At 40.1% G+C, this 26268-nt stretch overlaps 1 protein-coding gene across 1 annotated transcript; it reads left to right on the plus strand.

The window, feature by feature from the left end:
• The first annotated feature begins 5855 nt into the window (after window positions 1–5855).
• Window positions 5856–6848, plus strand: LOC126076324 (olfactory receptor 11A1-like). The gene has a single exon (XM_049884879.1). The coding sequence runs from the start codon at window positions 5856–5858 to the stop codon at window positions 6846–6848; it is 993 nt and encodes a 330-aa protein (XP_049740836.1).
• The last annotated feature ends 19420 nt before the right edge of the window (window positions 6849–26268 follow it).

The raw sequence follows: 26268 nt of genomic DNA on the forward strand, positions 1-26268 counted from the left end.
AAAAAACTTGCATACAAAATATTGGAAAGAAATACATTTTAAAATAACAGCAGTGTTTCAATTCATATATGCTGTTGACATGTTTTTATTGTCATGACCCAAAAGTAGTCTTGAAAGACAATCGGCCTGGCTATCTAATTACCTTCAGAAGGATGGCTTAAGATAATCAATTATTCTAAAAGCCTAACTTTATTTTTAGTAAATATCCTTCAACAAACATCTTACTGAATTTAGTTAACAGCCTTACTGAGGTTGTTAACTCCTGTAGTTATCTCCAAGTTTGTTTTGCAGTTACTTCATCCTTCAGAGTTCACCAGGAAATAAGGGTCATTATTGAGGCTTTGTTTGTTAATGACTAAGGCCATTGTTTGATAACATCTAGGATGCTATTTTCCAGGATGAAATTTTGACATCAATAGGAACCAAGTAGGTTACATTTTATGCAAGTCTGTACATTTGTGTCTGTTCCACAATACTTATAAATCAGGAGGCGGCAAGAATCTGAAAATAGTTTATGTGGACCAACTTAATCGTATTTCCAGGCCAACCCATCACAGTTTTCTTCTTTTTTCTTAATATCTTCTATTTACCCTTCTCCTCTATAACCCAGAGGCAAAACTATCTAGAATGTCAGGTTTGAATTCTGGCTCCACAACTTACTAAATGTATGATCCTAGACAGTGGATCTGACCTGTCTGTGGCATAGTTGCCTGATATATATGAATTGTAGATAATGATGATAACTACCTTCTAGGGTTCTTGCAAGGCTTTAACGCAATAATTTTGTAAAACTCTTATCAAAGTGCCAAGCACATAGAAACTACTCAAAAAATTGTCTGTTTTAAAATCATTCTTGCTGTTTCTTCCTCATTCTCCTCCATTCTTTCCTGGCACTTCCATCAGTGAATTAGGATGAGGGCTATAAGAGGCTGATCCTTTAAAGATGAATTACTCCCCCAGGCATGATGTCTGCATTCAGGAAAGCTGCTCTGGATGAAGGAGTGTCTGATTAAGGTAACAGACCCATCAGCAAGGCATGGGTAGTTAGAGTAGTAAATGTGTAACTTCACTAACCAACTTTGTTTCATTCATTACTGTATACCCAGAGGAGTCCCTGGGCGGTGCAAATAATTAACACATTTGGTTGCTAACCAAAAGTTAGAGGTTCAACACCCAGAGAGGCACCTCAGAAGAAAGTCCCGGTGATTTACTTCTAAAAAACCACCCATTAAAAATCTTAGGGAGCACAGTTCCACTCTGACACATGGGGGAGTCACCAGAAGCCAGAATCGACTTGGTGGCAACTGGTGGTTGTGGACATACCCAGGGTCTAGAGCAGTGCTCGGCAGGTCACAAGCTTTCTATAAATATTTACTGGATTAATAAATGAGTCATGATATATTTTATATAAAATCATAATCTAATACATATAAAAGAGCATATATATACATACATACATATTCTTAGTTTCTACTTTAAATTTATATGTAACACCTCAGAAGAAGAGCTAAAATTAAAATAAACATCTGAACACAAGTTGAGTATTTGTATTACTATTATCATAAATTCTGGGTCAGTAAACACTGGCTTTTCTTTCAACCTAGAAAAGGCTCTCTTATTCTTCTCTCTCTTACCTGGTATCTCCCTCAGGCTGTTTTCACAATCCAACACCTAGCCCTCAATATTTTATTTTCAGCTATTCCCCAAATAAAATATGCTAATTATTTCCTTGTAAGCGACAATTTCCTCATCCAACTCTTGTCACTCTGCCTCTCTTATGCCAAAGAGAGACACTTACTTGTTCAATTTCTTCTGGGAAAGGCCATCTTCATCTGTTACTAGGAAAACCCAACCCCTGCCTTGAACCCGTGCTGCCCTCATCCTGGCCTAGATCTGCTCTCTGCTTCAGGATGGAAGAAACTCAGTGCTGTTTCTGCAGCAGGACTCCTCGTCACATTTGTCACCCAGCTGTATTCTATCTACTATCTGCCTCTGTTATCTTAAAAGGGCCTGGCCTGGTTTTCTTTTAATCTGTGATGTTAAAACTACCAAACTAAACAGAACAAGTTATCTACAGAATTACATAACAGCTTCCTCTTGCCTTCTCCCTGCTAAGAAGTCAAAGCAGGACAAAGGCTCTAACCCATGCCAGAAACACTGATAATCCATCCCAATAACATGGGAACAAACCAAAGCAGGGTCACGTTTCACCTTGGGGTTCATTCTGAACATCGGATATTTATTAAATAAGATAGTATTTGCTTCATGAATTAAAAAGTACTAAGTAAGTGTTGTCTTTAATCGTGGTTATTTATCACTGTTCTTATGTCTTACCAGCCTTTCCCTGTCTTACGAGAAAGAGGTCATTAGATTTTAGTGAAACACCTGGTTGTGGTCCCTGGTGGACCAAAACATTCCCCTGAAACGAAAACATAGATGCAACTTCCCCAGAAGCTACATATCTTCCCCCCAAGGAACTTATTCTCCAACCCGTGCAAGGTAGGGAAGCTGCCCTTCTCTAGAAAAGGTAGTGACACCCATAGCAGCACTTACTAGGCCAGCAGCCTTCTGTGAGTACCCTGAGCGGGAGGGAGCCAATAGCACGGAGATTCCACAAAAGAGAAGCAAAAAGCCCACAGAGCTGTCAACTGGCAGAAGAATTTAGTCCAGGGGTAAAAACATCCAGGAAAGAGGTTGAGTCAAGTTTAATATAGGTTCATCCCCCTCTCCACTGAGTTGGAGTATCTTAGAGTTCATCTGGGCCAACACAGCTCTTTGCCTACAGAAAGGATCATCTCTGACTCAACCTAAACAGATACAGAAGAGATGTTACCAAATTTTTTAAAGGTCTTATATTTGTTCCAGGAGGTTCCAATGGATGAGGCCCATATTTGCCAACAAAACTTCCAGAGGTTCAAGGAAGAAACTTCATCTCTTCCACGCTGACCATGTCCAGGACCCTCTCCTTATTTCTATGCCCCAAAACCATGCTGTAAAATAGTTAGGCCTACAAGAATCACGTCAAGGAAACCAGCACAGGTAGGTATCATGGATTTTTCCTCACCACCATCTCCTTGGATCTTGTTTTCCTCTCTGAGCTTCTATACCCATTGCCTTCGAGTCGATTCTGAGTTGTAGCAACCCTATAGGACAGAGAAGAACTCCCCCATAGGGTTTTCAAGGCAGTAAATCTTTATGGAAGTAGACTGCCACATCTTTCTACCATGGAGAGGCTGGTAGGTTCAAACCGCCTGCCGACTTTTCATTTAGCAACCAAGCACTTTAACCTCTCTGCCACCAGGGCTACTTCTGAGCTTCTATAGACCATGTATAATCTTTCTTCTTCATGAGAATCCCTCCAATATTTGAAAAAATCTTTCTACTTTTTCACTAGTTTTGTTTTTTTGTTTTTTCACCCCCAGGTTAAACATCCTCACATTCTTCATATGTTCTTCATATTTTACAGTTCCCAAGACCTAGTTCATGGTAGTCAACAAAATTCCCAAATTATTTTGTCATAAATGGCTTCTAAGTCAGGTTTCTTTCCTCCTATATTTATTCATGTGATTGTTACAATCTATATGCACACTTTATATGCACCTCTGTTAAATTTCATCTTATTTTTGTCTAGCATTCCAAGAGGTAAGGTTATTTGGACTTATAATTTTGTCGTCTATAGTATTGGTTTCTCTTCCTTGTTTCGTGCCGTCTGAAGCTTGATAAGCCAAGGCATGTTTGGTATGCCTGCCGAGTCACTGCTAAAACAGGTGAAGACAAGACCTACAAAACTCTCTCTTTTCCACTGGACTTCTTCCCCAATGTTTTCAGAGTCATTAATGAATAATTTTGGTACATGGTAGCCAAGTGGAGAGTGTTACTTTTAAGCAAGCAGTCATCATCTTATCTATGAAGTTTTACTGAAATTATTATGTCTTTTTTCTAGTCTTTTCTCCTGATCTACTAAATTATTGATGATATTATTAATAAAGATTACTATGTGAGGTTTCACATTAGAATCAGTATAATATTGCTTCTGTTCATCCCTTATGAGACTTCCAATTGCTCTATAAAACATCTATTTAAGAATTTTACCAGGGATCGGGTACCAGGGATCAAGGTCGAATTCACTAGTTAGCAAGAGCAATAGTAACTTTTTATTATAAGCATTGATTCAGAGTATAGACTTCAGAAGTTTTGGGTCAATTGATTGGTTGGTTGGTTTGGTTAGTTTTACTAGTTTCTTCCCTTGCTTCATCTCTGTGCTAAACCCAGGAGTCCTATTTCACTCTCAGTTCAAGTCTCTCCCTGGCTTTTTAAGAAGTCACTAACTAATCTATATATAAGAAACAAAATATGTTCAGAAACATATAACGTATTCAACTGCTCTGTATCTCTACCCCCTTGTGACTGAATGTATCTGTATTACAAAGCCCAAAGACAGAGGGAAAGATAGGACGAAGTCAAGAAAACCCTGTGGTCTTGCTGCCTTCTGCTAATGTAGAAAGTCATCTTTATCACCTTCAAAAATGATAAAATCATGTTGGGTTTTCTGGTTTCTTCCCCTCGCTTCCTCCGCCCACCACCATACACACAGACACACACACACACATACTCTCTCTCTCTCTTTCCTCTTTAATTTCCACCTCCAATCTTAATCCTGGTTCCATCTCAAGCTCTGAATGGCAATATTCTAATATTCCTTCAATCAGGAAGAATACAGATTCCTTCTCTCTCTTAAAAAAAAAAAAAAAACCCACTGCTGTCGAATAGCTTCCGACTCATAGCGACCCTATAGGACAGAGTAGAACTGCCCCATATTAACTACTTCATTTATTCATATTACAAGTACTTATGAAGGGCCTCCTGTGTGTTTGGTGCTAGGGCATATCTGCAGTAACTAAGAGAAGGAATCCTGTATCAGGATAGGAATTTTTAAAGAACCCACCCACAGGTAGGTGAGGAAAATTGAGCATTTGATCTGGATGGAGAGTAAAGGGCAAGAAAACCAAGAAAAAGAAAGTAGCCCCAGCTTACGAAAACCTGACTAAACCAAAACCAAACCCGTTGCCATCAAGTCTATTCCAACTCACAGCAATCCTACAGGACAGGGTAGAACTGCCCCATATTGTTTCTAAAGAGTGCCTGGGGGGTTCAAACCGCCAACCTTTTGGTTAGCAGCCACAGCTCCTAACCACTATCCCACCAGGGAAAAGACTTAGTTTAAAAATGTCTTTACGAAGAGTCACCAGGCCACTTTCCAATGATAAAGAATTTCTTCCCATGCTAGTTGGGTTTGAGTTGATTCATATCTCTCACAGAGTAGATGATGTAGATTGCTAATCTGGACTTCCAAGTCTCACTTTCTTGGAAAGGGGGAGTAGTCAGAGATGAGTTGTTGCCTCAGGGACGTGCATAACCACAGAGTAGGACCACCCCCAGAGGTCATGGGCACCCTTCCCACCCTATGAGAAAACTTCACCAAGTTCAGTCCTTCCTTTGGTGATCAACCAGGATTACCATGTAAATAGCTTGTTGCTAACTGGAAGAGCCCTATACTGCCCTCTGACATTCCTATCACTCAGAGAGTATTTAGGAAAACTCCGTGGAATAGTAGACTATGCAGGAGCTTTGAAGTCAGGTAAACTTGGGTTCAAATCCTGACTCCACTGTAGTGAACTTGGACAATTGACTTAAACTCACTCAGTCTGTTTTTTCCTATAAACAGGAAATTAGAAGGCCTGTCTCCAGTGCTTGCTGTGATGAATAAATGAATAAGCCAAGCATAGTGTGTGGCCATTATAGGAACTTGCTTAATATTAGTTACCTTCCTCTCTTCCCTTGGGCCCCAGATCTAGATGAAGAAGCAGTCCAGTGGTGATGGTGAGAACCAGACAACCTGGCTGATCCTAGTGGGCTTCGGGGAACTGCCACACCTGGGCTTCCTCCCCTTCACTCTCTTTCTGGCCATCTATGTGGTGATAGTTGGGGGCAACGCCCTCATCATGCCGGCTGTGGCCTCTAGTCAGACTCTCCACACACCCATGTACTTCTTCCTCTGTCACTTCTCCCTGCTAGAGATTGGCTACACCTCCAACATTGTGCCTCGGCTACTGCACAGCTTCCTGGAAGGCAAAGAAGCCATCTCGCTGGTCAGCTGTCTGGTCCAGTTCTACATGTTTGCCTCACTGGCTGCAGCTGAGTGCCTCCTGCTCTCCACCATGTCCTATGACCGTTACTTGGCCATCTGCCACCCCCTTCACTACCCTGTTCTGATGAACACCTGGCTGTGTGGCTGCCTGGCAACTGGTGCCTGGCTCTGTGGTTTCTCCTTCTCTGCATTCACTCTGGCCCTAGCAGCCCCTCTGCACCTCTGCCCTGGCATCAGAGAGATCGACCACTACTTCTGTGACTTTGCTCCAGTTGTAGAGCTGTTCTGTGGGAATGGGCAAGTCATGTGGGGAGCTGGGGTCTGCATCTCAGGCTTCCTGACACTGGCTCCTTTCCTGTTGATTGTGGCATCCTACACCCTCATCCTGAGGGCTGTGCTGCAAATTCTGTCAGGCTATGGGAGGCAGAAAGCCTTCTCCACTTGTTCTTCCCACCTCAGAGTGGTTGGAGTGTTTTATGGTACCCTCATTGTGGTCTATGTGGCCCCTACAGATCACATGGCTCCCTTGATCCAAAAGGCTGTCTCTGTCCTCTACACTGTGCTCACCCCTATGGTCAACCCCATCTTCTACAGCCTCAAGAGCGAAGAGGTAAAATGGGCCCTTCATAGGCTCAGGAGACAGCTCATGTCAGGCTGTACCCCACTGAGGCAGACAGGACAGCTATTGACTTCTTTCTGAATTAATTCTTAACCCCTTCCTCAAAATCTAATAGACTAGAAGATGGAGACTGTGGATGTCTAACAAGCTGGGTAACTTGATGTTTCCATTTGGAATAGGGTAAGGATCAAAAACAGCATGCCTGGTATAGGAGCTAAATACTACATATACTCCATAAATATTAGGTGAAAAAATATGTGAATTAGTACTGAAAAAACTGCAAGAGGGGAGTGGGGCAATACACCAGGTGGGGGAACATTTGCTGATTATTAATCCACAGAGCCAAGGAGTGAAGGTTGGCAGACAGGGAAAAAGGGTTTAGGGAGATGAGAGCCAGAATTAAGATCATATGACATGTAGAGACATGCTTCAAATCAAATTTCAGAAATGGAGAAACAAAACTTTTGGGCCTAAAAGCTAAAGTAGATAGTGATGGGATGAGCCACTTCCACTGCCAACAGACAGAGTCCAGTCTTGGGAGAGGAAGGGCCAGTTAAAGGAGAGGAAGGAGCTCTACCCACTCATGCCTGGAGCCTAAGAGGTCAATTAGGCCATTGTTCTGGGAGTCCCAATAATCCTCCTGTCTTTGATGTTGGACCCATAGTAGTAGGAAAATAAAGGAGGCAATTAAATGAGAAAAGAAGAAAATAAATTAAACCCATTGAGGGAATTCAGGAATTTGGCCTCTACTAGATAATTTCTGAAGGCTTTTTAAAATGACAGAAAAACACTTTTTTTTTTTTTTTCATTTGAACCATATCAACTTGTTTCTCAAGGTATGGTGTATGGACCACCTCTATCGGAGTGATCTAGAGTGATTGTTTACTAATGCATATTTCTGGGCTCCTCGCCAGACCTACAGAATCAGAATCTCTAGAAGTGGCGCCCAAGGATCTGCATTTAGCAAGTATCACAGTTGATTGTCAGTGTAGGGAGAGGGCATAGTTACAAGGAGTGGGAGGTTGACGGTAAGAAAACAGAGCAAGAAAAAAGGAAATATAGATACTTCTATTAATACAGATACTGCTTTACATTTCATGAACATAGATGTATGCCTAAGCGGAGGGAATAAGAGTCAGATAGGTGTACTAGAAAGGGCCAGTGAGAAGATCTGGAAGAGACAACTGCCCTGGTCTGGTTGTAGTGGAAATACAGAGAAAGAAAAAAAAAGAACAGAAAATCACCTTGTCTGGAATGTTGTTTCGGACCTGTTAGGACGTAGGCGATGTCTAAGTATTAAAAATGTCTGTGATGTTTGTTCTTTTGCATTAAAGTCAGACGCCAAACGTCATGTCATATGTGAGAGTGTCCTGGAGGGAGGGCCAGGATGGAGACAGCAGAAAAGCACAGCATTTTCCCTGAATAAAAAGCCCAGTGCCTCCCTTGGGATACACCACTCACACCACACCCACAGACAGTCTGTCTACTTTCTGTGGGAGGCACGTTGAGAACAGTCTGGAGATAGGTAGAGAACTGCCCAGGTGGTACAGACTCCACAAGGCTCAAGATCGAGTCCCAAGGAGTGCACAAAGCATGTGGCCACCTTTATGGCATTATTTCAAAGGTTTTGAGAAAGCTCCAAGTCCTCCCACCCAGTCCCCATAAGAAGTCCCTGCCTACTCCTAAAGCCAGAAATTCTCATTTAGAATTGCATCTTTTTTGTTGTTGTTGCTGTTTGCTTGCATTTTTTTTTTTAAGTTTCCAGAATTCTTTCTTTTACATTTTCTTGAAAGATGATGTAGTACTTTGGGCAATGCAATAAGAAACCTGAAGGATGATGCAAAAATATTACCTTATTTTCACTAGTACATCATCTCCCTAGGTGATTTCCTCATTCTTCTGTTTTCTTATTATCTTAGTCATTTTTTAAAATACTTTATTGGGTTTTCAGTGAAAGTTTGCACAGCAAATTAGGTTCCCATTTGACAATTACTACACAAATTGTTCAGTGACATTGGTTACATTTTTCACGATGTGTCAATATTCTCATTAATTCCATTCTGGATGTTTTGTTTCCAGTAGTCTGATTTCCCCATCCCCTTACCCTTTAATCTTCACTTTAGAGCAATTGTTGGCCATTTGGTCTCATATAGATGGTTTTTTACAAGTAAACAGTACTGATGGGTAATATTCTTTGTTTATGAGTGAATTTGTTATTTAGCTAAAAGCTGACCTCAGGGGGTAGTTTTGTCTCAAGGTTAATGATTATCTCAGGGCAATAGTCTCGGGGAGTCCTCTAGTCTCAACCAGTCCAGTAAGTCTGGACTTCTTAAGAATTTGAGTTCTATTCCACATAAAATTGCATCTTTTTAATCATTAGTATCATGGTATTGAAGGAAGAGGCAAAATTATCTCTTTTTTTCTACCCCAGCTCTGCCATAACAGCTTGGAAAAACTACTTAAGCTCTTCGAGCCTAGGATTCCTCATCTGTAAAATGAAAGAAATAATAATAATACATATATACTTCACAGGATTGTTGTGAAAATTAAATAAGACATATAATTAATTCCTTTCTCTCTGTGCTTTACTTGGCTGGCAGCAGATTTTAATAAATATTAGCTTCTTCCCTCAACGTACCTCTCTTCGGAAAAAGTCTGGAGACACTCTGTGTAATCACATCACGTCTTACCGACCAGCCCTTTTCTTGAGTGAAATCCTGATTGCATACACACTCGAGGCACATTTACTCCTTACTGTCACCTGGCATGAAAGGTCAGAGACAACACTGGAAGGATGACAGATCATTAGAAAACTGAACCTAAATAGAAGAGAAATCCTTGAGGAAGCGTAAAAGGAAAGGAAGTAAAAAGACATATAAACACTCCAAGAATTTACCCACTATTCAAGTTGGACAAGAAAAAAAGTAAATCCAGAGAGGCAGAGCATGTGAGAAAGCACAAATAACCCTAAAAATGAAGTTTTAATTTAGTAAATAAAACTGTATTAATAATTTTATGAATAGCCTGCATATATTTTCTTATATTCATTTTGAATAATTATATAAGTATATGTGTATTAATGATTATATGGCACATGCCATATGAATATGACCAAGAATATAATGACTGATTTTGTTTTTACAAAAACAAGATGCAAACTCTCAGAAATAATAACAAGATAAGGAATATATGTGACAAAAATCCTTGTCTTAACTGGACATTGTCAACCTATTAGAAAAACGTAGAGTTAAATATAGATGTTAACAGTGGATGGGTAAGCAAATCATTGAAGTTAGGTGATATGGAGATTCATTATAGCCATCATGCCATTATCTCCAGTTCTGTGTATGCTTCAGATTTTCATAATAGAAAGTGTTTTAAAATGTATAAAATATGTGAATGCAATCTATAGCATGCAAACTAACAGCTAAATGTTCATAAAGTAATAATTATCAAAACTTAGGAGAGGCAGTCAAAACAGTAGCAGAATAAAATATTTGACACAGGTGCATGTTACAAATAGGTTATCCACATGGAAAGAAATAAATTATATCCCTATCTCATGCAAAATAAATAACAAATGGGTTAAAGCTCTAAATAGAAATTTCAAAGTTATTGTTATGGATTAAGTTGTATCACCCAAAAATATCTGTCTGGTTAGGCCCTGATTCCCAGTATTGTATGGTTGTCCTTCGTTTTGTGATTGATATAATTTTCTCATGTGTTGTAAATCCTAATCTCTGCCTGTGGTTAATGAGGCAAGATTAGATTATGTTAAAGAGGATTAGGGTGGGATGTCACATCCCTAATCCAACATAAAGGGAGTTCCCTGGGGTATGGCCTGCATCACCTTTTATCTAAAACAGATAAAAGGAAAGAGAAATGGGGTGGGGGGAAATTCATACCACCAAAAGCAGCTCCAGGAGCAGAGTGCATCCTTTCAACCCAGGGCTCCTGTGCGGAGAAGTTCCTAGTCCAGTGGAAGATTGACGACAAGGACCTTCCCCCAGAGCTGACAGAAAAAGCCTTCCCCTGGAAGTGACACGCTGAATTTGGACTTCTAGCCCACTAGACTGTAAGTAAATGAATTTCCCTTTGTTAAAGCCATCCACTTGTGGTATTTCTGTTAATGCATTACTAGATGATTAAGAGTTATAAACTTTTGGACGGAAATTAGGAGACTATCTTAATGACAAGGAAATTTTTTTAAAGATCTCTTAAACAAAACACAAAAAAGAAAAACAATAAAAGTAAACACAAATAAATTTATATTGAAATAAATAACTTCATACATTAAGAAATTTTTAAGTGAAAAGACAAACCACAGGCTGATATATTTACAACACATAAAACTGATGAGATTAATATCCAAAATGCATGAAGAATCCCTATAATTAGTTAAGAAAAACATAATTAGCCCAATAGAAAAACAATGTAAATGAAAAGGCAACTTTCAGAAGGGGCTGCCCCAATAGCCAATAGATAAATGAAAAGACGCTCAACCATTAATTTTCATAGACCTGAAAATATGCCATCCCACTCATCAAAGTGACAAAATAGTTAAAATTCTGACAATTTTAAGAATGGATAATATGACTCAAACTTTGCTGACAGCTACGACAGGAATTCAGTTTGATGAGTAATTCAGCAACAGCTACTAATGTTAATGATGTCCGTACCATATGACTCAGCAATTCTACTTCCTTGCACTTCCCAGAGGAACTCTAACAAATGTGCAGAACAAGGCACATGTGTATCAATTTGTCATACTGTGGGGGCTTGTGTTTTGCTGTGATGCTGGAAGTTATACCACCAGTATTCAAATATCAACAGGATCACACCCATGGCAGGCACGTTGCAGCTGAACTTCCAAACTAAGACAGACTAGGAAGAAGGACCTGGCAGTCCACTTCCGAAAAGAATTAGCCAGTGAAAGCCTTATGAATAGCTGCAAAACATTGTCCAATATAGTGCCAGAATATGAGTCCCTCAGGTTGGAAGGCACTCAAAATATGACTGGAGAAGAGCTGCCTCCTCAGAGTAAAGTCTACCTTAATGATGTGGATGGAGTCAAGCTCTTGGGACCTTCAATTCCTGATGTAGCGTGACTCAAAATAAGAAGAAACAGCTGCAAACATCCATTAATACTTAAAACAGAATGTACAAAGTATGAATCTAGGAAATTGGCAATGGTCAAAAATTAAATGGAACACATAAAGATCAATATCCTAGGCATTAGTGAGCTGAAATGGACTGGTATTGGTCATCTCGAATCAGACAATCATATGGTCTACTATGCCAGGAATGACAACTTGAAGAGGAATGGCATTGCATTCATTGCCAAAAAGAACATTTCAAGATCTATCCTGAAGTACAATGCTGTCAATGATAGGATAATATTCATACGCCTAAAAGACCAGTTAATACAACTATTATTCAAATGTATGCACCAATAACTAAGGCCAAAGATGAAGAAATTGAAGGTTTTTACCAACTTCTGCAGCAGAACTTGATCAAACATGCAATCAGGATGCATTGATAATTACTGGGGATTGGAATGTGAAAGTTGGAAACAAAGAAGAAGGATCAGTAGTTGGAAAATTATGGCTTTGGTGACAGAAATGTTGCTGGAGATCGCATGAATGGATTTTGCAACACCAAGGACTCCTTCATTGCAAATACCTTTTTCAGCAACCTAAACAGTGGCTATACATGTGGACCTCACCAGACGGAATACACAGAAATCAAATCCACTACATCTGCAGAGAGAAATGATGGAAAAGCTCAACATCATCAGTCAGAACAAGGCCAGGGACCGAATGTGGAACAGACTATCAATTGCTCATATGTAAGTTCACACTGAAACTGAAGAAAATCAGAACAACTCAACGAGAGCCAAAGTACCACCTTGAGCATGTCCCACCTGAATTTAGAGATCATCTCAAGAATAGATTTGACCCGTTGAACACTAATAATGGTAGACTACACGAGTTGTGTAATGACATCAAGACATCATATATGAAGAAAGCAAGAGGTCATTAAAAAGGCAGGAGAAATAAAAGTCAATAAAAAGTAAAAAATAAAAAAAAAAGGCAGAAGAGAAAGAAAAGCCCTAAATGGATGTCAGAATAGACTCTGAAACTTGCTCTTGAAAGTCAAGTAGCTAAAGAGAAAGGAAAAAATGATGAAGTAAAAGAGCCAAACAGATTTCAAACGGCAACTCAAGAAGACAAAGTATTATGACAACATGTGCAAAGACCTGGAGGTAGAAAACCAAAAGGGAAGAACACTCTCAGCATTTCTCAAGGTGAAGGAACCGAAGAAAAAATTCAAACCTTGAGTTGTAATGCTGAAGGAATCTATGGGGAAAATATTAAACGATGCAGGAAGCATCAAAAGAACAGGGAAGGAATACACAAAGTCACTATACCAAAGAGAATTGGCCAACATTCAACCATTTCAGGGGGTAGCATATGATCAGGAACCAATTGTACTGAAGAAAGAAGTACAAGCTGCTCCAAAGGCACTGGCGGAAAAACAAGGCTCCGGGAATTGACAGAATACCAATTGAGATGTTTCAACAAACAGATACAGCACTAGAAGTGCTCACTTGTCTATGCCAAGAAATTTGGAAGACAGAACCTGGCCAACTGACTGGAAGAGATCCATATTTATGCCTATTCCCAAGAAAAGTGATCCAACCAATGCAGAAATTATAGAACAGTATCATTAATATCACAAGCAAGCAAAATTTTGCTGAAGATCATTCAAAAGCAGCAGTATATTGACAGGGAACTGCCAGCAATTCAAGCCAGATTTAGAAGAGGATGTGGAACCAGGGATATCATTGCTGATGTCAGATGGATATTGGCTAAAAGCAGAGAATACCAGAAAGATGTTTACCTGTGTTTTATTGACTATGCAAAGGCATTCGACTGTGCGGATCATAACAAATTATGGTTAACATTGCAAAGAATGGGAATTCCAGAACACTTAATTGTGCTCACAAGGAATCTGCACATGGATCAAGAGGCAGTCGATGGAACAGAATAAGGGGACACTGCATGGTTTAAAGTCATGAAAGGTGTGCATCAGGGTTGTATCCTTTCATCATAGCTATTCAATCTGTATGCTGAGCAAATAATCCAGGAAGCTGGACTATGTGAAGAAGAACGGGGCATCAGGATTGGAGGAAGACTCATTAATAGCCTGCATTATGCAGATGAAACAACCTTGCTTGCTGAAAGTGAAGAGGACTTGAAGCACTGCCTGATGAAGTTCAAAGACCACAGCCTTCAGTATGGATTACACCTCAACATAAAGAAAACAAAAATCCTCACAACTGGACCAATAAGCAACATCATGATAAACACGGAAAAGATTAAAGTTGTCAAGGATTTCATTTTACTTGGATCCACAATCAACACCCACGGAAGCAGCAGTCAAGAAATCAAAAGACGCATTTCACTGGGAAAATCAGCTGCAAGAGATCTCTTTAAAGTGTTAAAAAGCAAAGATGTCACCCTGAGGACTATGGTGTGTCTGACCTAAGCCATGGTGTTTTCGATCACCTCATATGCATGCAAAACCAACAATGAAGGAGGAGGACCAAAGAAGAATTGATACCTTTGAACTGTGGTGTTGACAAAGAATATTGAATATACCATGGACTGCCAAAAGAACAAACAAATCTGTCTTGGAAGACGTACAACCAGGATGCTCCTTAGAAGCAAGGGTGGTGAGACTGTGTTTCACATACTTTGGACATGTTGTCAGGAGGGATCAGTCCCTAGAGAAGGACATCATGCTGGGTAAAGTAAAGGGTCATCAGAAAAGAGGAAGACCCTTAATGAGATGGATTGACACAGTGGCTGCAACAATAGGCTCCAGCATAGCAACAATTATGAGGATGGGGCAGGACCGGGCAGTGTTATTCTGTTGTGCATGGGGTCGCTATGAGTTGGAGCCGACTAGACGGCACCTAACAACAACAGATAACTAAGACAATGACTCATAAAGAAAATCTTCTACATCCCACTTTGGTAAGTAATGTCCAGGGTCTTAAAATCTTGTTAGTGGTCATCTAAGATACATCGATTGGTCCCATCCCATCCAGAGCAAAAGAGAACGAAGAAAACAAAAGACATAAGGAAAGTACTAGCCCAAAGGGCTAAAGGACCACAAGAACCAGAAACTTGACCAGCCTGAGACCAGAACTAAATGGTGCCCGCTACCACTACCAACTGCTCTAACAAGGATCACAACAGAGAGTCCCAGACAGAACAAGAGAAAAATGTTGAACAGAATTCAAATTCACTTAAAAAGACCGGACTTACTGATCTGACAGAGACTGGAGGAGCCCCCAAAACTATAGCCTCTGGGCACTCTGCTAACTCAGAACTGAAACCATTCCCAAAGCCCACTTTCCAGGCAAAAATTAGACAGGCCTATAAAACACTGTGCCCTAGTGGTGAAGTGGTTAAGAGCTCGCTACTAACCAAAAGGTTGGCTGTTCGAATCTGCCAGCGCTTTTTCGAAACCCTATGAGGCAGTTCTACTCTGTCCTACAGAGCCACTATGGGTTGGAATCGACTCAGTGGCAACAGGTTTGGTTTTTGGTTTTTTTAAAACAAAAAATAACACACTTGAGTAACATGCTTCTTAGTTCAATCAAATATATGAGACCAAATGGGCAACTCCTGTCCAAAAGCAAGACAAGAAGGCAGGAAGGGACAGGAACTGGACACAGGGAACCCAGAGTGCAGAAAGGAAGAGTGCAGTCACATTGTGGGGATTGCAACCAATGTCACAAAACAATATGTGTATAAATTTTTTAATGGGAAATTAAGTTGAGCTGTAAACTTTCACCTAAAGCACAATAAAAACTTTTTTTTATTTTTTTGATGGCATGTGCTTTCAGTATTAGAATGCATGTTTACCAACTAAGTGTGTGTAATTTTTTGGTTGGTAATACTTATTTTCAGAAATGATATCTGGTAATACAAGCCACCAATAAGGTGAGTGGCACTCTGGCACGACTATTCTGTGGTACGGCAATATAGCAATAAGAATTAAATAGAGAATTCTTTGTGGGTGCCTTTCCATTAGGTTACATGAGGAACCTCTGGTCTTCCAAATATGACACAGAAAATTTAAAAAAAAAAAACCATCAGGGCTCCCTAACTACCACCTAAAACCAAAAACCCGTTGCCATTGAGTTGATTCTGACTCATAGCAACCCTGCAGGACAGAGTGGAACTGCCCCATAGTGTTTCCAAGGAGCACCTGGTGGATTCAAACTTTTTGGTTAGCAGCTGTAGCGCTTAACCACTAAGCCACCAGGTTTTCCAACTATCACACAGGAAAGTCATAATTATGCTTGCAAGCCTTATCTCGCATAAATAAAGGGAAAAAAGGCAGAACTTTACAAAACTAACACATCCAGGAAACACCACCTAATAGCGTGCTTAATCTAAACAACAGGGAGACTCCAACTCCTGTCAGCTGAGATTCATGCATTTAAAAAGGGACCTCCTTGAAACTAAACGCATTAGAACCAGAAAAACTTACTACATACAAGGTCCAAAGTCATAAAAAGTGACTGGTATATTGTTAAACCAATAGTAACTAAAGAGTAAGGGAAGGGTTGCACAACCGATTATTGTAATTGTTGTCAAGAAGTTGTACACCTGTAAAAAGTTGCTGCTTATGTACAACCAAAAACCTCATTGAACTTGGTTCCTTGGTTTGGAGGTTCAGGATCAAGGTTTCATGGGACATACCAGTAAATTGGCCTAATTACATGTTTAGTGCCTCTGTTCTACCTCCCAATTCAATGTGTACTGCCTGGAGTCTTAAAAACTTGCAAGCAGCCATCCAAGGCACAACAAGAGGATAAGGAAATGTGTAGCTAATTGCCTCCACGAACAACTGCCTCCTTTACCATGAGACCAGAAGAACTGGTGCCCAGTTACCGTTACTGAACATTTTGATCAAAGATTCTATAGCATAATCCTGATCAAAAGGGGGGGAAATACAGGATGGAATTTCAAACTCTCATGGACTCCAGGCTTCCTGGTGCCATGAAGTTTGGATGAGTTTTTGAAACTATTGCCCTGAGATAATCTTTAATCCTTAAATGAAAAATATCCCCTGAAGTCTTAAAACCAAACATTAGTTTAGCTTAACTAGAAAAAATGTCTGCCTTGAGCATTATGCTCCTCTAAGAACTATCTGTGTGGGATCAAATTGACAACAGCTACTGGAAAGATTAGATAGGAACCATAGTGGGTAGTGAATTTATGTTAACGAAGTAGGAACAACTCAGTAAATGAAGGTAAGAATCGTGGCACAAATCAAAGAATGTAATCAATGTCACTATATGGTACATGTACAAACTGCTGAACTGGCATATGTTTTGCTATGTATATTCGCAACAAAAACAACAAAATAAATAAAGTTTAGAGGCACCCAAAAAGAAAGGTAAAAAATGAAAAAAAAAAAAACTAGGGAAAAAAAACTTCTGGGGAAAGCTGCATGTCTATTCATTCTACAATGCTGTAGTGATGGGGAGCATAAGCAACCCACTCCTCCAGAATTATTCCTATTTTTTTTTTTCTTATAGAGAACAGACTCAAGATCTTGATTTTACTGGCTGTGCGTCAAGTTTATTCAAACTGAACCAATTGCCATTGGCCTGACCCTCTCCAATACAAAGCAGTTTTCCCACAGGCCTAAAGAGGCTAGAATCTTGGTATAAGATTGTAACATTTTCTGTTCTACATTCTACTTTGGTGAGTAGCATTTGGATTCTTAAAAGCCTGTGAGCGGTCATCTAAGATTCTCCACTGGTCTTGCCCCTTCAGGAGCAAGGGAGAATAAAGAAAACTAAAGACGCAACAGAAAGACTAGTCCAGAGGACTAATGGACCACAACTACCTTGGCCTCCACCAGTCTGAGTCCAGTACAACTAGATGGTTCCCAGCTACCACTACTGACTGCTCTGACAAGGGTCACAATATAGAGTCCCTGACAGAGCTGGAGAAAAATGTAGAACAAAATTCTAACACACAAAAAGAAGATCAGACTTACTGGCCTGACAGAAAATGGAGAAACCTTGAGAGTATGGCCCCCACACACCCTTTTAGCTCAGTAATGAAGCCATTCCTGACATTCACACTTCAGCCAAAGATTAGACAGGCCCACAAAACAAAACAAGACTAAAAGGGCACACCAGACCAGGGGCAAGGATTAAAAGGCAGGAAGGGACAGGAAAGCTGGTAGTGGGGAATCCAAGGTCGAGAAGGGAGAGTGTTGACATGTCGTGGGGTTGTTAACCAATGTCATAAAACAATATGTGTACTAACTGTTTAATGAGAAGCTAGTTTGTTCTGTAAACTTTCATCTAAAGTACAATAAAAAAAAAATTTTTAAAGATTTTAACATTTTCCCAAACATCTGCTTTATGGTAGAAAGATTCATTTGTGTGATTCTATCTTTCCCTTTCCCTTTGTGCATTTGCTTATCCACACTCAGCAGAAAATGCAAAAGAGGGAGAGCAAGTGACTTCTGGCACAAGAACAAAATAATCTCTTTCGATGTCTTTACCTCATGACTCTCTCTTGCTCACTCTGGTCTTTAGACTGAGCTCTGCCTCTTTGTCTAGACCTATGATATCCATATGACTCTGGCAGCCCATATGATCCACATCTCAACATCTTACCTGTTAAACATGACACAGATGCCACATCTAGCATCTCCCATTCCCTAGTCAGATTCCTATTAAATGCAGCTGTCTTAGTCATCTAGTGCTATAACCGAAATACCACAAGTATTTAACAAAGAGAAATTTATTTCTTCACAGTAAAGTAGGCTTAATGTCCAAATTCAGGGCATCAGCTCCAGGGGAAGGCTTTCTCTCTCTGTCAGCCTTCTCACCAATCTTCCCCCTGGACTAGAAGCTTCTCTACACAGGAGCCCCGTATCCAAACCACGCGCTCTGCTCCAGGCACTGCTTTCTGGTATGAGGTCCCCCTGTGCTCCGTCTCTGTGCTGGTTTCTCTCTTTTATATCTCAAGAGATTGCCTCAAGATACAATCCAATCTTATAGATTGAGTCCCACCTCACTAATACAACTGCCAGTCATCTTCCCTCATTAATATCATAGAGGCAGGATTTACAACATATAGAAAAATCACACAATACCAGGAATCACGGCCCAGCCAAACTGACACACATTTTTGGGGCGACATAATTCAATCCACAACAGCAGGCCTGCTACTGCCTATCTCCCTTGTGTCAGAAAGTAGGGACCAAAGGTAGAATTCCCAATTATACAAGTAATACGGAATCTCTGAAGATGTGGGCAGAATATCAGAACTGCCTTACTAACACAAGCTCATAGTCAAACCACCAAAATTATCTCTAACAATGGTCTAGGAAAAGCATCTCTAGTGCCTGTCATAGTGCCTGGACCAACAAGTATTTGTTGGAGTGATGAAGGGATAGAAGAAAGAAAGGAAGGAGAGGGGAGAAAGGTGAGGAGAGAAGAAAGGGGGAAAGGAAGGAAAGTTGCTCTAAAGGTTAAATCTCTAAAAGTTAACTATATCATATAAAGCAGTGCTTCCAAACATTAATGTGCATATGAATCAACTGAGAATCTGATTAAAATGTAGATTCTTATTCAGTATGTCTGGACCAATCAGCAACATCATGATAAATGGAGAAAATATTGAAGTCGTCAAGCATTTTATTTTACTTGGATCCACAATCAACATCCATGGAAGCAGCAGTCGAGAAATCAAATGACATATTGCACTGGGCAAATCTGCTGCAAAAGACCTCTTTAAAGTGTCCAAAAGCAAAGAGGTCACTCTGAAGACTAAGGTGTACCTGACTGAAGCCTTGGTATTTTCAATCGCCCCACATGCATGCGAAAGCTGGACAATGAATAAGGAAGACCTAAGAAGAACTGGTCAGCAGTTTGAATTCCCCAGGCGCTCCTTGGAAACTCTATGGGGCAGTTCCACTCTGTCCTATAGGGTCACTATGAGTCGAAATCGACTCGACGGTGCTGGGTTGGGTTTGGGTTTGGTTAAGAAGAACTGATGTCTTTGAATTATGGTATCGGTGAAGAATATTGAATATACTATGGACTGCCAAAAGAATAAACAAATCTGTCTTGGAAGAAGTACAGCCAGGCTGCTCTTTAGAAGCAAGGATGGCAAGACTTCATCTCATGTATTTTGAACATATTCCTGGAGAAGGACATCGTGCTTGGTAAAGTAAAGGGTCAGCAAAAAAAAAAAGATCCTCAACAAGATGAATTTACACAGTGGCTGCAACGATGGTGAAGGCTAAACAGGCTTTACAAGGCTAAATAAGAGCGCCCTCACATGGTTCGCTAGTTCACTACAGTTTGCTAAGTCATCCTTATGTAAGTCCCTGGCTTGTAGCCACTATTGTCCACTACCTCTATAAAATTTATTCCCTCCCACTGCAGGGTATGAAGATCTGCTTTGGTCCTGTGGCCACCCAGGACTTGCCTCACTCAGTATGTAAGTCTCCCTGATAAATTCCTTCACCACTACACATTTGTTGCCCGCCTCTTTCTTTTGTCTCTTGGTGCCCTCCATTTTCAGGGACAAATTTCAAACTACGGGTCCATGCCCAGACACATGGGCTCAAGCATCGCAACGATTGTGACAATGGTACAGGACCAGGCAGTGTTTCATTCTGTTGTTTGTAGGGTTGATATGAGTCACAACTGACTCTACAGTACCTAACAGGTCTGGATTGGGGTCTGGGATTCTGCATTTCTAACAAGCTTCTAGGTGATGCCCAGTGTTGCTCATCCATGGACCACATTTCTAGTAGCAAGGATCTAAATAATTCCGGACACCACAATATGTGGTATGTAATATTAGAAGAATATTTCTAAGCCCGTCTTCAAATTTTCATTATGAGCCACATCTCAGGATTACACATTTTGTAATTTTTACTTTGCCTCTTGTGGGGCCAAATAATGAGGACTTTTATGAATGGATCCAATAAGTAACACATTTCCCCACCCAAATTTAGAACTGAAAAGCAATCGATACAACAATTTGTGTTACTTTTTTGGATGATAAGTTAATATTGGAGAATGTAGATTATATCTGTGGGCAAGTGGGCTTTATTATACAGAATCCCAGTCACAGGAAATGCTAAACCTCCTCAGGTTTTCTCAGATGGAGGCTTCTGCCTGTACAGCTTGCAGAATGCATGTCCTCTGCAGGCAGACTCATTTCCAAGGAGCGAGGGGTCATGAGGGAAGGGGCTATATACTATGACTGTCCTCTATCCCAAACTCACCAACCTAATAAGTCTGTTCTGCCCCGCCCCCCATCGGGGGAGTAAATGAGACACTAGAGATAGACCAAGGTTGTTTTTTCTAATGGAGCTCTCACCACATGGAAGGCAATATCAGAAGGGTTGAAGAAGTGTTCTCTTGCAATACATCTAGAAAACTTAGAGTCAAGTAGGGATGAACCCAGCAATTATGCAATTCTCGAGGAATATATTTCTGTATATGAACTCTTCTCCTGGTTTAATTTTTATCGTTTTTCCTTAAGCCCTATATCTTTAGTTACTTCTTTTTTCTATGCATTGAATTAATAAAAAATAATACTTAACATTTATTGAGTTCTTGCTGTGTTCTATAGTTCATTTAATTCTCCAACCTTCCCATAAAGACTATTATTAAATCCACTCTAAGTGAGGAAACTGAAGCTTGTTATGTTAGGTAACTTGCCTCAAATCACACAACAAATAGTTGTCAGGGCAGAAATACTAACCTTGGTCTGTCTGGTCCCATTTTCAATCATTATTATTATTTTTATTTATTAGTGCCTTTATAATGTAACAGATGAATTTATGAAAACCACCACAAATCCACTTTTGAAATGAAGAATTGATTAAAGAAAGACATATAAGGGAAGGAAAGGAGAGAAAGAACTAGAGAGAGAAAATAGACGCAGCCCATAATGTCACTAACATCCTGGGAAACCATATCTACTACCAATTATCATCATAGCCCAACCCACTTCCAAAAGCCAGATACCAAAACATTTATTGTCAAGTCGATTCCAACTCACAGCAACCCCTTGCGTTACAGAGTAGAACTGTTCCACAGGGTTTTCTTGGCTGTAATCATTACAGAAGCAGATCACTAGGGCTTTCTTCCACAGTGCCACTGTGTGGGTTCAAACTGCCAACTTTTAGTTTAGTAGTCAAGTGCAGGCTGTTTGCACTAAGCAGGGACCTAACCCACTTCCAGGCCTATCTAAATTCCTTACCAGCGTTTTAGAGCTGGAAGGGATTTTTAATAATGATAGCTAACATTTACTGAGGCACAGTTAGTTATCCTGCCCAAATTCATGTGACTAGTAAGTGACAGAGCTGGGATTCAAAACCAGGTAATGTGGTTCTAGAGTCCATACTCTCAACATCCCACCACACCACTTTTTAGCACTTCTACTCCAAAGCTCACTTTTCATATGGGAGTATTAAGGCCTTGACTTGCCCGAAGACATCCAGTTAAGGTGCAGCAGAAACTTTCTTGGATTTGTTCTAAAAAAAAAAATTTTTTTTTTAATTTCAAAGGCTTTTCTCCAGATAAAAAACAGAATTTTGTTTAAACCATTTGAATCCTCAACTATAAATCCATTCGACTGAGACTCTAATAGAGATGTGGCCTTTATCTCCACACAGCATTATCTTTCTCAAAAAAAGAAAAACCTTTAATCATTTCAATCGCCCTCATCTGGACTATCTTCTGCTTCTCTGCAACTTTCTATGGTTACAGGCAGCGTAGTTGCCTGCTGCGTTGGGATGAGCTATGGTTTGTTCGGGAGGATGCCTACATTTTCTCTTTGGTTTCCTCCTAATTAATACCCAGGACATTCCATTTGTTCTTCATTGTTTTAGTTTAGTATATGTTTGGGTTTGTTTTTGTTTTGTTTCGTTTTTCATATTTTGTTTTGTTTTTGTTTTGATTGGTTTGGTTTGGTTTGGTTTGGTTCGGTTCGGTTCGGTTTGGTTTGGTTTGGTTTGGTTTGGGCAAGACAAGGGGTTGCCTGTATCTACATATTATGCTTGAGAGAACAGAAAGATGATTCTTACCTCTCCCCAAGTTATAAAAAGCAACTTAAAGCCCATCTTCCTACAAACACAAATTGTGTAATTTCTCTCCGTATTTGAACAACCCAAGCTTGTTAATCACTTATCTGTAGTCTCACACAGTCATGTCAGCTATTCCTATAATTTCTTCTTTATTGGGTTAATTTCATTTCCCCCAAAAAGGTTCAAAATTTTCTTGAAACATAGAGATTTTGCTGTATTTTTGCATTCAACTACAGACCCATGTTGTTGTTGTTGTTAGGTGCTGTCCAGCGACCCTATGTACCACAGAAAGAAACACTGCCCAGTCCTACACCATGCTCGGAATCCTTGTTATGCTTAAGCCCATTGTTGCAGCCACTATGTCAACCCATCTCATTGAGGGTCTTTCTCTTTTTGGCTGACCCTGTACTTTACCAAGCATGATGTCCTTCTCCAGGCACTGATCCCTCCTGACAACATGTCCAAAGTAAGTAAGACAAAAGTCTCACCGTCCTTGCTTCTAAGGTGCATTCTGGTTGTACTTCTTCCAAGACAGATGTATTCATTCTTTTGGCAGTCCATGGTATATTCAATATTGTTCGCCAACACCACAATTCAAAGGTGTCAATTCTTCTTCAGTCTTCCTTATTCATTATCCAGCTTTCGCATGCATATAATGCGATTCAAAATACCACGGTTTGGGTCAGGCACACCTTAGTCTTCATCTTTGCTCTCCAACACTTTAAAGAAGTCCTTTGCAGCAGGTTTGCCTAATGCAATGCATCTTTTGATTTCTTGACTGCTGCTTCATGGGTGTTGATTGTGGATTCAAGTAAAATGAAATTCTTGACAACTTCAATCTTTTCCCCGTTTATCATGATGTTACTTACCAGTCCAGTTCTAAGGATTTTTGTTTTCTTTATGTTGAGGTATAATCCATACTGAAGGCTGTGGTCTTTAATCTTCATCAGGAAGTGCTTCAAGTCCTCTCACTTTCAGCAAGCAAGGTTGTGTCATCTGCATAATGCAGGTTGTTAATGAGTCTTCCTCCAATCCTGATGCCCCATTCTTCTTCATACAGTCCAGCTTCTCAGATTATTTGTTCAGAATACAGATTGAATAGGTACGGTGAAACGATACAACCCTGATGCACACATTTTCTGACTTTAAACCACCCAGTATCCCTTTGTTCTGTCCGAACAACTGCCTCTTGATCTATGTACAGGTTCCTCGTGAGCACAATTAAGTGTTCTGGAATTCCCATTCTTTGCAATGTTACCCATAATTTATGATCCACACAGTCAAATGCCTTCGCATAGTCAATAAAACACAGGTAAGCATCCTTCTGGTATTCTCTGCTTTCAGCCAGGACCCATCTGACATCAGCAATGATATCCCTGGTTCCACGTTCTTTTCTGAATCTGGCCTGAATTTCTGGCTATTCCTTGTCAATATACTGCTGCAGCCACTTTTGAATGATTTTCAGCAAAATTTTGCTTGTGTGTCATATTAATGATATTGTTCGATATTTTTCTCATTCAGTCAAATCACCTTTCTTGGGAATAGGCATAAATATGGGTCTCTTCCAGTCAGATGGCCGGGTAGCTGTCTTCCAAATTTCTTGGCCTAGACAAGTGAGCACTTCCAGGGCTGCATCCATTTGTTGAAACATCTCAATTGATATTCCGTCAATTCCTGAAGCCTTGTTTTGCACCAATGCCTTCAGTGCAGCTTGGACTTCTTCCTTCAGTACCATCGGTTCCTGATCATATGCTACCTCTTGAAATGTTTGAACGTCGACCAATTCTTTTTGGTAAAATGACTCTGTATTCCTTCCATGTTCTTTTGATGCTTCCTGCATCGTTTAGTATTTTCCCCATAGAATTCTTCACTATTGCAACTCAAGGCTTGAATTTTTTCTTCAGTTCTTTTGGCTTGAGAAACGCCGAGCATGTTCTTTGTTCCCTTTTGGTTTTCTATCTCCAGGTCTTCGCACAAGTCATTATAATACTTTACTTTGTCTTCTCAAGCCGCCCTTTGAAATCTTCTGTACGGTTCTTTTACTTCATCATTTCTTCCTTTTGCTTTAGCTGCTTGATATGCCAGGGCAAGTTTCAGAGTCTCTTCTGACATCCATCTTGGTCTTTTCTTTCTTTTCTGTCTTTTTAATGACCTCTTCCTTTCTTCATGGTTGATGTTCTTGATGTCATTCCACAACTCATCTGGTCTTCGGTCATTAGTGTTCAACTCTTCAATCTATTCTCGAGATAGTCTCTAAATTCAGGTGGGATATACTCAAGGTCGTACTTTGGATCTCATGGACTTGTTCTAATTTTCTTCACTTTCAACTTGAACTTGCATGTGAGCAATTGACGGACTGTTCTGCAGTCAGCCCCTGGCCTTGTTCTGACTGATGATAGGGAGCTTTTCCATTGTCTCTTTCTACAGATATAGTTGATTTGATTCCTGTGTATTCGATCTGGCAAGGTCCACATGTATAGTCGAAGTTTATGTTAGTGAGAAAAGATATTTGCAATGAAGAAGTCATTGGTCTTGCTAAAAATTCTATCATGTGATCTCCAGCATTTTTTCTATCACCAAGGCCATATTTTCCAACTACCGATCCTTCTTTGTTTCCAGCTTTCACATTCCAATCACCAGTAAATTATCAGTGCATTCTGATCGCATGTTCAATCAATTTCAGACTACAGAAGCTGGTAAAAATCTTCAATTTCTTCATCTTTGGCCTTAGTGGTTGGTGTGTAAATTTGGATAATAGTTGTGTTAACTGGTCTTCCTTGTAGGCATATGGATATTATCCTATCACTGACAGTGTTGTACTTCAGCATAGAGCTTGAAATGTTCTTTTTGACGATGAATCCAACACCATTCCTCTTCAAGCTGTCATTCCCAGCATAGTAGACCATATCATTGTTCCATTCAAAATGGCCAACACCAGCCCATTTCAGCTTGCTAATGCCTAGGATATCGATGTTTATGTGTTTCATTTCATTTCCGAAGATTTCCAAATTTCCTAGATTCATACTTCGTACATTCCACATTCCAATTACTAATGAATGTTTGCAACTGTTTCTTCTCATTTTGAGTAATGCGTCTGTCAGTTTGTCGCACTGTGGGGACTTGCATGTTGCTGTGATGCAGGGTCATGCATGTCAGACAAGTTTCAGCTCAGCTTCCAGACTAAGACAGACTAGGAAGAAGGGCCCAGCAGTCTACTTCTGAAAAGAATTAGCCAGTGAAAATAGCAGTGGAACATTGTCTGATACAGTGCTGGAAGATGAGTCTCCCAGGTTGGAAGGCACAGACCCCATATTTAAGTGAAGTATTGACTATCTAGCCT

Source organism: Elephas maximus, chromosome 4, assembly GCF_024166365.1.
Source record: "Elephas maximus indicus isolate mEleMax1 chromosome 4, mEleMax1 primary haplotype, whole genome shotgun sequence".
NCBI classification, from domain to species: domain Eukaryota; kingdom Metazoa; phylum Chordata; class Mammalia; order Proboscidea; family Elephantidae; genus Elephas; species Elephas maximus.